The sequence below is a fragment of the Oreochromis niloticus genome, linkage group LG18 (assembly GCF_001858045.2).
Source record: "Oreochromis niloticus isolate F11D_XX linkage group LG18, O_niloticus_UMD_NMBU, whole genome shotgun sequence".
In the NCBI taxonomy this organism is placed as follows: Eukaryota; Metazoa; Chordata; class Actinopteri; order Cichliformes; family Cichlidae; genus Oreochromis; species Oreochromis niloticus.
The window spans coordinates 22,815,694-22,832,316 of NC_031982.2; the positions used below are offsets into that span (position 1 = coordinate 22,815,694).

The 16,623-nt window shown below is 40.7% G+C and overlaps 1 protein-coding gene and 2 non-coding genes across 3 annotated transcripts; all 3 read right to left on the reverse strand.

Annotated features, from left to right (window-relative positions):
* Positions 1-651: 651 nt before the first annotated feature.
* dapk3 (death-associated protein kinase 3) lies at positions 652-9,197 on the reverse strand. The gene is made up of 9 exons (XM_003448540.5): positions 9,046-9,197; positions 8,251-8,363; positions 5,047-5,407; positions 4,337-4,466; positions 4,144-4,192; positions 3,997-4,023; positions 3,757-3,909; positions 3,250-3,295; positions 652-2,741 (listed from the first exon to the last, which is right to left on the reverse strand). The coding sequence occupies exons 2-9, from the start codon at positions 8,310-8,312 to the stop codon at positions 2,205-2,207; spliced, it is 1,365 nt and encodes a 454-aa protein (XP_003448588.1). The 5' UTR covers positions 8,313-8,363; positions 9,046-9,197; the 3' UTR covers positions 652-2,204.
* Positions 9,198-10,284: 1,087 nt separating this feature from the next.
* Positions 10,285-10,356, reverse strand: trnae-cuc (transfer RNA glutamic acid (anticodon CUC)). The gene has a single exon. It is a non-coding gene; the product is annotated as a tRNA-Glu (tRNA).
* A 601-nt stretch (positions 10,357-10,957) lies between these two features.
* Positions 10,958-11,029, reverse strand: trnae-cuc (transfer RNA glutamic acid (anticodon CUC)). The gene has a single exon. It is a non-coding gene; the product is annotated as a tRNA-Glu (tRNA).
* Positions 11,030-16,623: the final 5,594 nt, after the last annotated feature.

Sequence of the window (16,623 nt, forward strand, 5' to 3'; positions counted from 1 at the left end):
TCCAACACCTAAAAGTCAAGAACTTAAGAGCTCTTAGTATCACTGTTAAGGTCTACAATCAAAAGATGAATTCACGGATGTAAATACAGAGTGCTTACAACAAGGTGCAAACTACCGGTCACACTGAAGAACAGGAAATTCAATTTTATCAGAAAACATCTGAAAGAGCCGGCAAAGCTCTGGAAAAAATAAATAAAAATATTTGGACAGATGAGACCAAAGTGTTTAAAAAGAGAGAAACAGCTCATAATCTAAAGTATGCAGCGTCATCTGTCAGGCATGGTGGAGGCAGTATTATGGTAAGGGCATGTAAGCTTGCTGGTGTTTATTGATGATGGGACGAATTCTGAAGTGTACAGGGCTAAACTTTGCAGTAAAGATAGATAACAACCCACAGCAACCTGGTGGGTCACCTGACTTCAGCCTTTAATGCAAAGCTGAAGGCAGCGACAGAGACAAACTGCATAATTTGTCATAGTCCAGATACTTATGGACATAATTTTGAAGTTTCTAAATAAAAAGATTAAAGACATTTTTTATTATTAAAAAAAAAGTATTTAACTCACTTCTGTAATGTTGTAAACATCGTGTCGGTGCATCATGTCGTTGTGCTAGCATGAAAGTTTTTCACAGTAAAAAATACACGTAAGCTTTGGTTAACGTGTCAGTTTTATTTGCTTGAAACGAGTCTGGACAGATGGTTTTACAGCTCTTTCTTAAATCAACAGACAGATTAAAATACATTTTAAAATTCCTCTACACTCATATAAGTGCAAATGGGTACATTTCTCTACAGAAAAATACTACAGACTATACAACAATGCCTTCTATGCTTTACACGTGGAATGTGTCGGCTGAATGAGGAACTCATCGATGGAGCATTTAAGGTGCGCAGGGATTTAGAGCATACGTACGAAGTTTCCATGCACACTATTTGGTTTACAAGGCTGCTTGTGCAAAAGTCACTGCGTTTTAAGACACTGAGCAGATGATGTTCACTGGGTGACGGATGAGTGCTCACAGAGGCAATAAGGTCAATCAGATTACAGGCACTGCAAAGACGAGTATATACATTTCCCAGATCTGGTTTTCCCACTGCTCCATTTCATCCAAGAAACAAGAACATTTTACAAATTATTCCCTAAAACATGTAAATTGATACCAATTACAGGTAAAACAGAGACACTCTTCCAGACTATTTTGACTTTAAGAAAAACAAAGGAAAAGATAAAAAAAAAAAAATAAATAACGTTTCGCAACATTAACAAAAAAAATGACTGTAAATCAACTCTTTCACTAATTAATCAAAAATAAATTTACTTTTATTTTAAACAAAGTCTCTGATTGAAATAAAACTGTTTAAAAATAATTATTGCACTACTTTGCTGGTGATTTCTTTTGCATTAAAATGTCTTTGAGGTGCACAAAAAACCCCTCTGGTAACATAACTTATGAAAAACTAACCCTAAAGTCTAAAAACTGCCTCTGTTTGATCTGTAATCAGTTTATTTTTCCCAGAAATGTTCGATAGACTTCTAAAATAAAAAAAATAAAAAATAATAAGCAGAAAAAAAATCAGACATTAAAATAAAGCCCTAAAACTTTATTTTGTGCTGAGGGTTTGCATAATTTATAGTTACACTTCCCAAATATGAATTTAAAGTCATTTGAAATGTAAAAAGGCAAAAAATAAATACCACCTAATGCATCACAAACCTGAAACTATACACCGAATATTGTGAAGCTTTCTCATGTGACCTGAGGCGGGAACAGATGATTGGAGAGCGATGGCTTTTAAAGCAACAGGAAGTTAAGACCAGTTTTTAAAATAATAAGCAGGTATAATAATAACCAAGTAAACAAATGAATTCATTTCTATGTGTAAAAACAAAAACAACCCCAAAACAAGCAAACAGCTGAATTACAGTACATGAAATTACTAAAAATATAAATAAATTCATTGACACAGGAATGATTTTTCAAAGAGGAATGGCTTCCACATGTTGCCTCTCTGCTTCTCGTTCTCATAAACGTGACATAAAAGTAGTGGATTTTTTTTCTTTTTCTTTTTTCTGATGGGCGACAGCGGCGTAGCTTATGATGACGACTGACCCCTCAAACTCTGCCGTGTGGTGCATGAGCAGAGACGACGGGCAGTAGGAAAGCTTGATGGTGAAACCCTCACGGCTGGATGTCAGTGCCGCTCACGGCGTGCTGCCAGAGCTGAGGCCGTCCTTCTCTGCCGATATCGACTTCACCAGCTCCTCCACCCAGCGGACCTCGGAGGCCACCTGCTCGGCCAGGACCTCGTAGCGGTTCTCCAGGCGCCCGAACTTGCGCTTGAGGATGTTGGCCGACTGCATAGTGACCCGTGCGTCCTCCTGGCACTTCTTGCGCTGCGTCTGCGTGCGCTGCAGCTCTTGGCGGATGTGGTTCAGGTCGCCAGAGATGCTCTGGTTCTCTTCCTTGTACCACCCCTCCTTCTCCTCATATATCGACAGCAACGCCGCCACGTCCTCGCGGCAAGACCGCTGGTTGCGCTCCAACTCCTTCAGGCCTTCCTCAGCCGCCGCAATCTCCTCGAGCACCTGGGAGAAGCGCTCAAAGTTGGCGTAGGTGTTGTTCGGAGGCATGCTGGAGTGGGACTTGATGGTATACTCCTTGAGACGAGTAGTCTTCAGGCGCCGGCGTTCAGTCTTGTGATCTCTGTCCTCCTGGCGTACGTTCCGCCTCTTAATCACCTGGAGAGACAAAAAGTTAGAGGTCTGTAAAACGAGCAAGAATTTGATGAAAAGAACCAAAAGATGGGAGTAAAGTGTCAAATTTTCAGTTGGCCTCTTATTATCCAATATGAAATTTCACATGAACACTCAGTTTTAATACGCAGAATTTGGCAAGTTATATTTTTAAATTTTAAACTCCAGTGACAGCTTTAGGAGGAAGACCAACACAGAAGCACAGTGACCTCCCTGCAGCGGCATTTTAAACAACCAGTGAGTTAATGTAAAATATTCACAAAGATGCAAAATGAAAGAAAACATTTCTCAGCACATAAGCAGCTGAAACATGTTCGGTCATGCAAATACTAAGAACGTTTTAATGTGAAAGCTCAGGGTTGAATATCTCACCTGAATGTTAAAATTACTCTCAGTTATATTTATATTTGTACTTGTTAAGCTCTTGAATTTTTTCCCCACTTCACTGAATGTTTAATCTATAAAGATATAAACAAAGACTTAAACTCCATACCTTAATCCAGGGGTGCTCAAGACTGTCATCAATTGTCATTCTTTTCCTGCAAAAGAAAATCCAATAGTGTTGGTTAAATGTTGAAGACCAGGTCACTGTGAGTGCCAGCATGTGCATGAAGTATACAAATATGCTATGCAAATTGCACATTCATACATGTGTATATATATATATATATATATATATACACCTTTGACAGTTGAACTGAGCACTGAATGGCGACCTTAGGATTGTGTTCACGTGCTTGTTGATTTAGTGTGCTGCATTTTTTAGTTTCTGCATGTTCTACATTCATTACACTATGTATTTAACAATTTTTTATCTTCCCACTACAGCTGAGCAACCGCTGATTGATTGATCAAGTTAAATAAGCCAACTTAAAATTCTGCAAGTCTAGAAAAAAGCTCGTCAGAGCAGACGACAACAATGTGCTATAGCTATCACTAATAAATTTCTGGAATTGTGATATCAACAAGCATTGGATAAAAATCATAAAGATATTCTTACTTAGGATCCTTGACTAGCAAACGGCGTATGAAGTCCTTCGCCAGCTCGCTGGTGTTGCTGAAATATTCTTCATCGAAGTCGTAGTTGACAGCTGAGATGTTGGTCAGCGTCTCTTGTTTGGTCTCGCCCAGAAACGGCGAGGCACCGCTCAACCTGTAACCAGTCAGAAACTTTACTTTAGAGCCCGTTGTGAAGAATCAGGTGGTTTCTGTCTTTTTATAAACTATAAGCTTCACTCACAGAATATACGTGATGACACCAATGCTCCTGCAGAGACGGGAGGATAAAGAAAGATCAGTTAAAACTGTTAGACAGGTTAAAGCACAGCTTCAGAAAGTGGGAAAAAAACCAAAAACAAAACAAAAAAAAACCAGGTTGGTATCTTACCACATGTCTGCCTCCAGTCCAAGTGGCTCGTAGTTGACTATTTCTGGTGCTGTAAAACACAGGAATGAGCCCTTTAATTCAAAGCAGATGTAATCTGAAGCCACAATCACCCTCTCACAGGGTCTGACTCACTGCATGGAAACAATTTGGCACAAGGCTGGAAGTGAATATTTAGGAGGCCGCAGGCTCTCACCAACAAACTCTGGTGTTCCAAAGATGTTCTTGAACTCGTTTCCAGCTTTGATCTGATGAGCGATCCCAAAGTCTATCAGCTTGATCCGGGGGTTGGGGACGTTCTTGTCCAGCAGCATGATATTCTCAGGCTGAAAGATAAAAAAAACAAAAACAAATTTAAAAAAAAACAACTTACATCACTGAAAGGAGAAGGACGGGCAAGTCGATGACATGAGACGCTGACAAAGCAGCATTTTCTACTTGAGCTTTTGAACTGTGACACTTGCATTTTATCACAACTGTCAGCAGCTTACATACAAGTCCAAAAAATAAGCTTTGCTCCTGTACTTGCCATCATTCACCAACTAAAATAATACAGAAATAATCCTATTATATGATTTTTATTCTATCCTCATGAACTTAAATGTTGCAGTACAGTTTAAATGTTTTGGTCACCATATCTTTATCGATAAAGATTAGTAGTCTTTTCCTTTTTTAGAAGCTTATGTCTGACTTTTAGCTATCAAAAATAAGATGATTACATTGACCCCATTGAGAGTAGTCGTCCCTGAAAATATGATTTCATTAATGTTAAGATATTTAACCCAAAATATATTTTAGCATGTTTTTACCCCACAATAATCAGGGCAGGCGTGTTTGTCTGCTCACACCAACATGTCATCTACCACTGCTGTATCAGAGCCCCTCAAGTTTCCCCTCAGTGCTGACCTTGAGGTCGAAGTGAGCGATGCGTTTGGAGTGGAGATACTGAACGCCGTCCAAGATCTGCTTGAGAAATTGCGTGGCCTCCTCCTCGGTCAGAGATTCTTTCTCTGCCAGGAAGTCGAACAGCTCTCCTCCAGACACCAGCTCCAGGATCAGGATCACATCCGTCTTGTTTTCAAAGATGTCATGCAGGGTGATGATGTTGCTGTGCTGGATCTCACGCAGGATGTTGACCTCGCGTTCAATCTCTTCCCGGCTCACCCCCCGCCGGCTGGACGACAGGCGCCGCTTCTTGATAAACTTGGCTGCATACTCGACGCCTGTGCTCTTCTCCTTGCACTTACGGACGATGGCAAACTGTCCACTGCAGAGAGGAAACATCAGAGAGATGTCAATGCAATTTTCTCCTACCTCATGTGTTGATGGGGGGAAAAAAAAGATGTTTTTTAAGCAGAAGATACTGCAACTCTGTCCATCATCGTAGATATTTATCAGGAAAGACTTCAAAATGCTTTTAGCTAATACATCAGTTGTATCTAGTGTTATTTTTTTTCCTGCTTTTGCCCTTTCTGGATTTCAGATCTTGTAAATAAAACCCTGTATAGACAATGAACTTGGATCAAATTCAAGTAAAATCCTGTAGTGTCAAAACCCGTCATGTCTTGTCTTTTTTAATTGTTTTATTTGCTTTTTTCATCACTCCATTCACATATACGGCTTAACCAGAGGAGGAAAAAACCCCCCCAAAAAGTCAAGCCCATTTACAGTCCTTTGGCAAACAAAGCACACCCTTTCTGCCTCCACAGGAATTAAGTGCCAGCCAGCTGCTGCAAGTCATCAAATGCACTTGATCAACAGTAAGTGTGAGGACCTCTATAAAAGCATAGGTTTTGGGAGTTTGCTAATCTTTAGCATTAAGTCATCCCATAAGTTTAGATCCTAGCAAATTCACCCTAACATCAGACCATTCAACACTCAGAGAAACTGCAAAAAACACCCAAGAACTACATCTCAGACTCTAGAGACCTCAGTTAACATATTAAATGTTAAAGTTTGTTAAATTTTTGGAAAGAAAAAAAAAAGGAAAAAAAACAAACAAACAAAAAACTTGGCAGCAAAATCACATCTGAACAAACCACAGGACTTCTGAAACAATCTGCTTTGGACATACAAGACCAAAGTGGAGATATCTGGCCATAATGCACACCAACATATGGCAAAATCAAACACAACACATCAACTATCAAACACGGTGGTGGAGGGGTGATGATCCAGCCTTTTATTGCAGCCACAGGACACGGACACCCTACAGTCACTGACTCGACACCGAATTCTTCTGTATACCAAAGTATTCTAGAGCCAAAATTCCCCAACAAACCGCACATGATGATGATGATCAAAACTAGCACCACTGATTAACAATGGTTTCATGATCATTGATATGCAAATTATCATGGCCAATGATCAATGGCCTGCAATCACAGCATTGTAAGATGGTGAAAGATGTACCCTGAGCTCCTTCCTCAATTCACAGATGGTCTTTCCATTTTCACATAAATGCTCCCTGTGCAGGATGTGTACATCCTCATCACTGAAAGAGTCACTGGCCTGCAAGTATAAATACTGCTGGTCCAACTGTGCTGTGCTAGCCTTCTTAGACTGTGAAATTTCCATCAGTAATGGGGGACACTTAAAAGTCGACGTGTACCGTAAACCGACGCACACGGATCAGTATTTAAGGTTTTGACTCTCGTCATCCACTAGAGCACAAATGTGTCATCATCAGAACACTACAACACAGAGAGAACACTATCCTCACAAAGGTACTCTTGGGCACTGATCAATGGTCATGACAATTTGAATATGAATGATCATGAAACTGACCTCACAGCCCATTGTTAATCAGTGGTGCTGCAGTCTGCAGTCAGCAGAGACTGAACTGAAGAAGTTACTTGGATGAGTGACAAAAAGTTTCTGCCACTGAAAATGCTCCATCCGGAATTAAATGAAATGTCTGTTATCCAAACAGAAGTTAAAATCTCTGACTGAAGCTCAAGAAAGCAAAATAGTGTGTTGTCAGCACAACAAAACTATCATTAACACAACTAAAAACAAGAAAAGTCTGTTTTATTCCACATAGACTATTAAGCACAAATGTGTGGTTTAGATCCATTTAGTATCTGCATACACACACACAGAGTCCCCTCTCTTACACTACAGCAGAGGTGCAAAGGCACAATGAGAGGCAGTGACGTCACACTTTTGCTGCATTACTGCAGAAAAAAAAAGCTAAGCCAGAAAGTTGTGTTTCATCTCCAAAAATGTGATGACTCATTCACAAACTATCCAGCACAGCAGAAAAGGATTAAAGACGGCATTTAATACAGTGCTGCTCACTAGGGCTGCCACGATTAGTCGACTAGTCACGATTACGTCGACTATTAAAATCGTCGACGACTAATTTAATAGTCGACGCGTCGTTTGAAGCTTTGTAAGATCCCAAAAGACGCAGGAATAAGTAGTAGTATTTAAGAGTGTAATAACGGACTGAAACAGAAGATGGCAGCACTGCATGTACAAGGATGCCAGCTGCCATTAAACCCCGAAGAAGAAGAAACTGTGTTCCAGAATTCATAGCGCGGCCCAGCGCAGTTGTCAACAATGGCGGCAGCTAGTTAGTTTTAATATTACAATTATTATTCTTTCTGGGTCACAAAATAAACGTTTAACATATTTTCAGGTGTACATTTTACGTCCAATGGATGCATGATCTGATTAGTCGACTAATCGCAAAAATAATCGGTGACTAGTCGACTATCAAAATAATCGTTTGTGGCAGCCCTACTGCTCACACATATCAAATATCTAGCCCTGTTCAGATCATGCCGACCTGGCATTAAAATCCATCTCAAGCAGCCTTGTGTGATGATTGCATTTCACATTTAGGTCTGTTTTTAATTATGGAGCACTGACAAGCAGAAAAAAAATATCACTTACACATCCTAAAAAGAGGAACTTAAAAAAATGTGTTTTACAAATTAACCAAACTTTGTCATCAAAGCACTACAGCAAAAAGTGTCCTTACACTTTCAGATGAACTGAAGCATACAGCACAACAGCTGAATAGGACAGCAATGAAGAAGACAGCAGAGTTTTCACATATAATGCTTTCAATTAAATGTTTTTAAAAAGACCCACAAAGCTTACCTCCCCAGCTCCTCTCCCATCTCATAGTACAACTCAACATCCTCTTGTCTGAAGCCAGCCATGGTGTGTTGACTCTTATGATGATGATGATGGGAGTAACGCCTTCAGATTTCCTGCAGTCAAAAAAACAAAAAACAAAACTTAAACGTGGATATGTGACACAGAGGCCACAGACACCACAGAGTACAGAGTATGGAGGAAGTGATAAGACAGTGTTAGCACTTTAGGGCTTCTTCCCTCCTTATTTGGAGTCAACACTGCTTTGGAGACTTTTTAGCTGATGTCAGACCTCTGCATACCAGTCCTACTACATCATGTCCTTCCCGGGATCAGCTCTCCGACTCAATTAAAGGGACTACACAACCAACTATGTTACCTTTCACTGGCTAGATAACAAACTACGAGCCAAATGAATGAATGTTTAACTGACCATACATAGATAATGACTTTAAAAAGATGCTAAATTGCGACGTTTATATTGCACTTTTCCATCATAAATGAAAAACGACACAAAGGAACACCTATTTAAAGCAAACACAAAGGTAAACTCGTGAAAAGGGATCATCGTGTTAACTTATTAGAATCTGAAGGATGTTTAAAGAACTTAAGGAAAGAAATAAAGGGAATCCCGACGACGGAAAGCAGCTAGCTTAGCTGTGAAGCTAACATTAGCGTTCTGTAGAAACACAGCGCTTAATAAAGACAAAGAAAAGGATTCATAGTAACTCAAATACTGACAACAACGCATATATTCAGTCACATAAAAGTGAAGGGATTTCTACTACAGATACTTACAGTACGGCTGGCTACGAGTGCTGCATTCCTTTGCCAAGTAGTTGTGTGTGAACTCCCCGACTGAGAAACATCAAGCTAACTGCGGCGGAACACAGCTTCCGGTGCCCTTCAAAAGTAAAAGCAATAACCTTCGGCGCCAAACAACGCAGTCGCCAAACCACTCTCTGATGTACTCATTTCTAATCTTGTCCATCCTGGTCACGCCCAATTAACGTGTTAACATCTTCAATCCCCCCCCGTAAATGCCTGTGTTACTGTGTAGATACTTACTTTATTGTGTGTTACACACATTCCCTGAGAAGGTACCCTTAAACTTATGTCTATTTTTATCTTTTTTCTCCTATGCTAAAACAATCTGAATGTAAATCTACATGGTGCCAACGGAGAATGCCAAACTGTGTTTCACTGTTTTTGTAACAGTGACTATAAAGACCTATTCTATTCTATACCAAAAGGATTTATCCCTCTGGGGCTAAAAAGAAAAAAGAGAAGCGTGAAGAAATGTTTCCATGAATACGTATCAGTAATGTAAGATCAACAGAATTATCAAACAAACCTTCAATTCAATCAAGATATGGTCAGCTTGGGTGATGTCAAATTCTATTTAAGGCCCCACAAAACCACAGCTAAGCTCTCGTTTGGCTAAAACGAGAGCAGTTCTTTTTCTTTGGCAATTTTTTTTTTGATATGTTTAAGATATGAACCAGCCATAAAAAACTAATAAGAATCATTTCACACTATGTGGCACCACTGCATTAAGTTTAAGTTGAGAGCTTATCAGGCAAATAGAAATATTTAGCCTTGATTTCGTAAGAAAACCTTTATTGTGAAAGTTGAAGTGGTTTAAGTTCCGCTGTCGTTGCGCATCTTGACGCAGGTAAACACCGGACAGAAGGGAGGACATATGGAATGACATCATGCTGAGTGAATCAGCCCGCTGCAGTACGTCAGTGAGCAACAAGACCCAGCATGCAGCAGCGAAAATTAAAGAGAGGCCAGAGCAGGGAAGAGGCACACTATTAGACAGTGATACACATGAACACATAACAACGGGGTTTCTAATAACGACTAACTTATTAAAATACTCTAATTAGACACAATACGAGTATGTTTTCTGGAAAATAATAAGTAGTTATCTGGTTAGTGGAATAGGCCGGGATTTTAGCAGGAGGGTTGATGCAGGATAGGAATGGACAGCACTTTCAGCGACTTTGGTCGTTCTTGCATTTTCAAAATGAGTTCCCTGACCGGGAATCGAACCCGGGCCGCGGCGGTGAGAGCGCCGAATCCTAACCACTAGACCACCAGGGACCATAGATAACCCGTGTTGGCGCTTTCAGAATCGTGCATATAATGTTGATATCGTCAGCCAGATGGAGGCTTAGAATGAACATGTTTTGAACATGTGTTGAATATGAGCTTCTGGTTTGCTCCAAAGTTTAGGTGCAGGTACAGCAGAGATAAGATCTCATCAGTGCTCTAATCTGCTACTCTGTGCGACCAGACGCATCTGGTCATCTGACCTGAATGCTATTCTGAGAGTCTACATGGTTAAAAGATCAAAAAGGTAAGGAGTTGCTGGTAGAAACAGGCTCTAATAACAACATGTATTTGTTTCTGTGGACAAGTACTGATCATAAAAAATACACAGTATGCAGACATCCGAGTAGACCCTCATGTCTTCTCGGATTTTCCCATGCAGTCCTCCACACTCTGCTCTTGGATATTATGATTGAAGTTTAAATAAGGACGACAGTATCCATAAGGTCCATGCCTTATGATGCTAGTGAGGATTTGGACAGCAGGATATTTCGTTTTCTGCATAAATCTGGTTAAAAGAGCCAAGGAGTTCATAATTAGAATTTGATATGTGCTCAAAGGTGTACAAAGTTGACATTGTTTGAAAAATGAGTTCCCTGACCGGGAATCGAACCCGGGCCGCGGCGGTGAGAGCGCCGAATCCTAACCACTAGACCACCAGGGACGGTGAAAGGATGCAAATCCCACACCTGAGTGTGGAAGCATATGATAATTGTTTTATCTCAGATAAGATAAGATAAGATAAACCTAGTCCCACACATGGGAAATTTTTGGTCACGGCAGGAAGTACAAGAGCAGGAAAAAAAAAAAAAAATTAAGAGAAAAAGGAGAATATATTAAGATAAACAGAATAACATACTATATAAAATAGAAAGAATACTGCATATAATAGAATAAGTACTATAAAAGAAATAAAAATAGAAATGCCAAGTAGAATAAAACACTACAAATAGAATTAAATACTTTGTTACATGGGGAAAATTGCACTTGGTTGGTGCCATTTATGGGCTCAAATTGTGGTCATAAATATTTTGTGCTGGTAAATCAAATGCATAATTTTGAACTAAGTTTTGTAACCTTGTAAACCAAAATATGTAAGAATTTTATGTTTGTGCATCTACAGATGAGAATTTGTGTGTGTGTAAAAAAGATTTGTGTTTGTAGATTAGAAATAGCATTATTACTTTAGGATTCTTTTAACACAAAGTCAGGGCTGACCCGGGACCACTGCTGTGAGTCACAGTGCGCAGCATAAAGGCCCTTTCACAGCGGACGCACCATGTGCTGCTAATGCTAACTGCTAACTAAGAGCCAAGGATCCAGAATTTGTGGCGCTGCCTGCTGAGCTCTGTGGCAGCTCTACGTGTACTAGATGCGCCTGCTCCTTGCCGTTTCTATCTCTGACTTTATGTCATTTACAAGAGTTTGTGTTGTTTTATCTTCAAATGTTCAATAAAAACATTTATCGCTAATTCATAACGAAGAAAGCTTTGTAACTATCCCCACTAGTGAAGACTGTGTCATTTCCACAACAATGCTTTCCCCCCAAGGTCTGCAGCGCTGTCGAAAAGGCTCTGGAGTGGCCCATACTGGAGGCAGTGTTGCCAACTCCTCAGTAAGGAAAATCGCTATTGGCAGTCCAAAAAATCGCTACAAGTCGCTAAATGACCTCATCGCCTAATTTGCATAATTGGTCATCAATTGAACATTTTTAACCATACTGTTGTTAACAAACCACATTAGGAATCTAAATGGACCAAAAACAGACAGTAGAAATAAACAGTCGCAATGTGAAAAAAACGATGGGGACTAGTCTGCTCCTAATTCAGGCTGATTGTTTTTGTGTGTGTGTGTGTGTGTGTGTGTGTTTTTCAGGTATCTCTCCAAACACATAGGCTGTGCTGGCTCACAGAACTAGTGGCTCATCCTCATTTTCGTCAAGATTCTCTATGGCAGGTTCAGCAACTGTAGCACTTGACTTAAATGAGTAAGCACCTGATGTGCCAAAAAGCTGCAAAACATTATCAGGCAGCTGGTGCTCATAGCAAGCCTCACCAGACAGCTTCAGTCCATATCGGATGCACAGGATGGAGTTAAGGCTCTGCAGGGACATTTCTAAGTTTGCTTTTTACCACACTCATCTGGCTGAATACTCTCTCAACTTCAGCATTTGAGTGTGGCAAGGACAACACAGACACAGCAGCCATGGCAAGTTCTTAAAACGGGTTGATATCAGCTGCATCCCTGTACTTCCAAATCTCACTCTAGAAGTCTATTGTGTTTTTTGTCTCATTCCATTTCCTAAGATGGATGGTATGCCATTGGTGGACAATCTTATCTATCACTTCAGGGGAGAAGCCAAAGAGTTTAGCAATTTTTTCTATTTCTCCAGGGCTCTTGTTGTGCTTTAGAGTTTCCTCCACATTGAAAACTGACATGTACTGCAATGCTTCAATGTTGTCAGGCAGTCTCACCCTCAACTCATTAGTGAGGGATATGGTAAAGGCTACACACTGCTTTCTGATATTTTTTTCATCCTCAGGCGCAAGGTGCAACTCAGCTGCTTTTGACTCAAAAAAGGTAACCAAGGTATGGTTTGGAACTGATGTATCCCTCTACTGGCTCTTTGAGTACATCAACATTTGCCAGTGGATTCAGCACCCTGCTGCTCACAGACTTGATCAGGCTTACCAAGATGTAAAGTAGTTTAAGAGATCTACCTGTTCTTCTTCAAAAGCCTTGATGGCGGTCTGTACCTCTCCCAGCAATGACTTCAGAAAAGACATGTACAAGATATTTTGAGGATCATTGTACATGGAGTGTAAAACTTCAGTCATGTAGCAATGTTCACTGGACTTGCTGACTGCAAAATGCAGCCTAAGGTCATCCCACTGGTCCAAAATGCGTGAAACCACAGGTTCAATGGAGAGGCAACGTTTGGCACACACCTTGGTTATCTGTAAAGGTTTCTCCTCACAGGTGATGGTCTCATAAATGGCCTTGTAGACCTCCTTGCGCTTTGGAGACACTAAACCAAGTACTCCACACTACGGGGTATGGTGTCATTGGAAGCATGACTTACAGCAAGCTGCAGAGAGTGGCATACACAGCGAATAAGAACAAGATCTTTGAGGCCATACTCCTCCTTCAGCTCTTTATGGACCCCATTGTTAATCCCTGTCATCACAGGTGCATTGTCGGTCCCTATCCCCAAGAGTTTGTCTTTTTTAAGACAACACTTCTCAAGGAAAGCCACAACAACACGAGCTATAGATCTGGCATCTCCTCCCTCCAACTCAACAAGCCCAAGAAAATTGAACACAATTGTCTCCTTGGTGTCACTAAAGTACCTTATGACAACCCCCAGGTACTTAGAATTCACCAGTGTGTGAATGTGTGTGTGAATGGGTGGATGACTGGATATGTAAAGCGCTTTGGGGTCCTTAGGGACTAGTAAAGCGCTATATAAATACAGGCCATTTACCAGGCCATTTAGAAACACTTATATCTGTGGACTCATCGAGGAGGAGGCTGAAACGCTGATTACCCACATCTGCAACCAACTTTTTCAGAAAGTATGGTGCCAGAACACCATTAATCATTTCTGTGCACTTTGTCCTGTGCATTTTGAAATGGGTAGCGGCAGTGGAGTCTGAGAAAGCAGCTCTACATGCCTCTCCAATATGATCACATGCCAGCATGGAACAGTGTTCAGCGATAGCTTTATTAAAGAATAATAAACTTTTTGCAGAGTCACTTTTTTTTAGTAATAAACGGCAGTTTCATTTGGGTGGAACTGTTATAAGGCTTTGCCTTTTGAGTATGTTTTTTGTGTTAGCATGTGTTTTTTCACATCACTCAGTTTGGCATAGAAATCAGCCTTGCAATACAGGCAGTATGCAAGAGTATCATCTCCAATAAACGGCTTCGACCAGTCCTTAAATTCAGGGTTTGATTCCCACTCTTTTCTGTATTTTTGAGTGTACAGTTTAGACTGAGACTTGATGAGCTAGCTAGCTATTTGTTTAGCTTATGTCACAGAGAGGCTCACACACAGTGGAGGAAGTGAGTAAGTGACTGTGTTGGAATGATGTTTTAGTGCATTGATTTAGTTTAGACAAAGAAAAATGTACATTTACTGCTGTGGCTTCGTTCATGCGCGATTCATTTGCAGTTTGGATGCTGTCGCGAGTTCAAATATTGAGGGAGGGCACAAAACAACACTGGTCCAGAAGAATTAAGTCAAACAATGATTTATTGAGCACACACATGGGAAGATGTATACTGCAGCACCAGCATCGATCTTCCCCGAACAGCTCAGTTCAGAATGGTTTCATTCATCAGGGTTACGCCCCCCTCATGGCGTGATTACAGATTAAAAATACATTGTTTACAGTCAATGGTACATCTTGTACATCTTTAATGGCTATAAACAGACAAAAAACTTCTCCTTTTTATAACACCTTCCATGCAAAGTCATAATCTTAAGCCTTCAGGGTGTCTGAGGGCTGGTTATCGCCTCCAGTCATCTGTTACCAAGTAGACTAAAGTGCAACAGGTTACAAAAAGAAGCAGAAGACATTTGGGCCTTCGCTCAGGCCTGTTACTAGATTTATGTGTATTGTAAGCATGCATGCAGTCAACCTTCTATGTTCTCATCTCCCTCAGCATGTATCACCTGGACAATCGCACCAGTGAAGCTTAAGACCCTTTTGGATGGAACATCAACTCCAAATAAGCACAAATATGCAATGTGTATAGAATGATCATAACTAAACCTGTAAATAGAAAAGGTCAATGTGATGACAAACATCTTCAATGCAATATGAACCCTGTAAGAAATATTACTTATAAAATAATGCTGTAAAACATGTTATTAATGCAATTATAATAATGCAGGTTATATGGCAGCAATAAAAGAATTTCTGAATCTCCACAATGCATAGGGGTGAACATCTCCTGCTCTGACAGCAGCTGGGGGCGGCTGCTGCGCCCCCAGCTGTTTGTTGTTTTCATGTCAAAAAGTCGTCATAAGTCTCCAATAACACCAGCAAAAGTCGCTAAGAGGGTCTGAAAACTCGCTAAATATAGCGACAAAGTCGCTAAGTTGGCAACACTGACTGGAGGTCTCTGTATAAGCACGTAAACCTGTGACACAAAAATCACTGAACTTGGACATGCACAGACTGTTTTCCTTCGTGGTGATGAAGGAAAACTCTGGGTTGGCATGTAAAAGGCCATTTATTCTTCCAGGACCTGAAGCTCAGTAAAGCACCCCTCCAACAGCCAAACCCATCTGTTCTCTGATTGGATTGCTAAATTTGTGATTGACATGACATTGACCAATCAGCTGAAATGAAGAAAAATCGGGTCAAAATTTGTACTTGTAAGCTGAGAGTCACGCACAGCCAGGGAACCTGAGCGCAGAGTTTTACACATAGTTTTTTGCTTTGTATCTGTAAGCAGACCTTAACAAAAAAATTTGTAACTCGTGTAAATATTTTTTGCAAACACAAATTGTTTTTACACACACACAAATTCTCATCTGTAGATGCACAAACATAAAATTTTCACATATTTTGGTTTACAAGGTTACAAAACTCAGTTCACAATTACACATTTGATTTACAAGTACAAAATATTTATGACCACAATTTGAGCCCATATGACAGCAGTAGGGAGGAAAGACCTGTGAAATCTCTTTGTCCCACATCGTGGGTGCCGCAGCCTGCCACTGAAGGAACTGCTCAATGCTGTCAGAGTCTCCTGCATGGGGTGGGAGATGTTGTTCAATAGGGATGACAGCTTAGCCATCATGTCACTCACCACCTCCACTGGGTCCAGAGGGCATCCTAGAACAGAGCTGGCCCTTTGGATCAGCCTGTTCAGTCTCTTTCTGTCCCAAACTACACTGTCCCCATCAGTGATGAAGCCGACTATTACTTAGTCGTCAGAGAACTTCTGTAGGAAGCACTGGGTGGAGTTGTGGGAGAAGTCTGCAGTGTAGATGGTGAAGAGGAATGGAGTCAGAACTGTTCCATGTGAGGCCCCCGTACTACAGACGACCCTGTCCGACACACAGCCCTGAGTTATCACATACTGTGGTCGGTCAGGTAGTCCAGTATCTATGTGATGGTCTAGGTGATGGTCCACTCCTATGTTCTCCAGCTTGTCCTTCAGAACTGTGGGAAGAATGGTGCTAAAGTCACTGGATAAATCAATGAACATGATTTTCACAGTGCTCCCAGCGGTCTCCAG

What these genes read in the sequence shown, in the direction of transcription:
- dapk3 (XM_003448540.5), bottom strand. Translation starts at nt 8,312, where the DNA reads ATGGCTGGCTTCAGACAAGAGGATGTTGAGTTGTACTATGAGATGGGA. An exon ending in TCGCTCACTTCGACCTCAAG is followed by an intron (nt 4,467 to 5,046) that starts GTCAGCACTGAG and finishes TTTATCTTTCAG; the next exon opens with CCTGAGAATATCATGCTGCT. An exon ending in GGTGTCATCACGTATATTCT is followed by an intron (nt 3,910 to 3,996) that starts GTGAGTGAAGCT and finishes GACTGGTTACAG; the next exon opens with GTTGAGCGGTGCCTCGCCGT.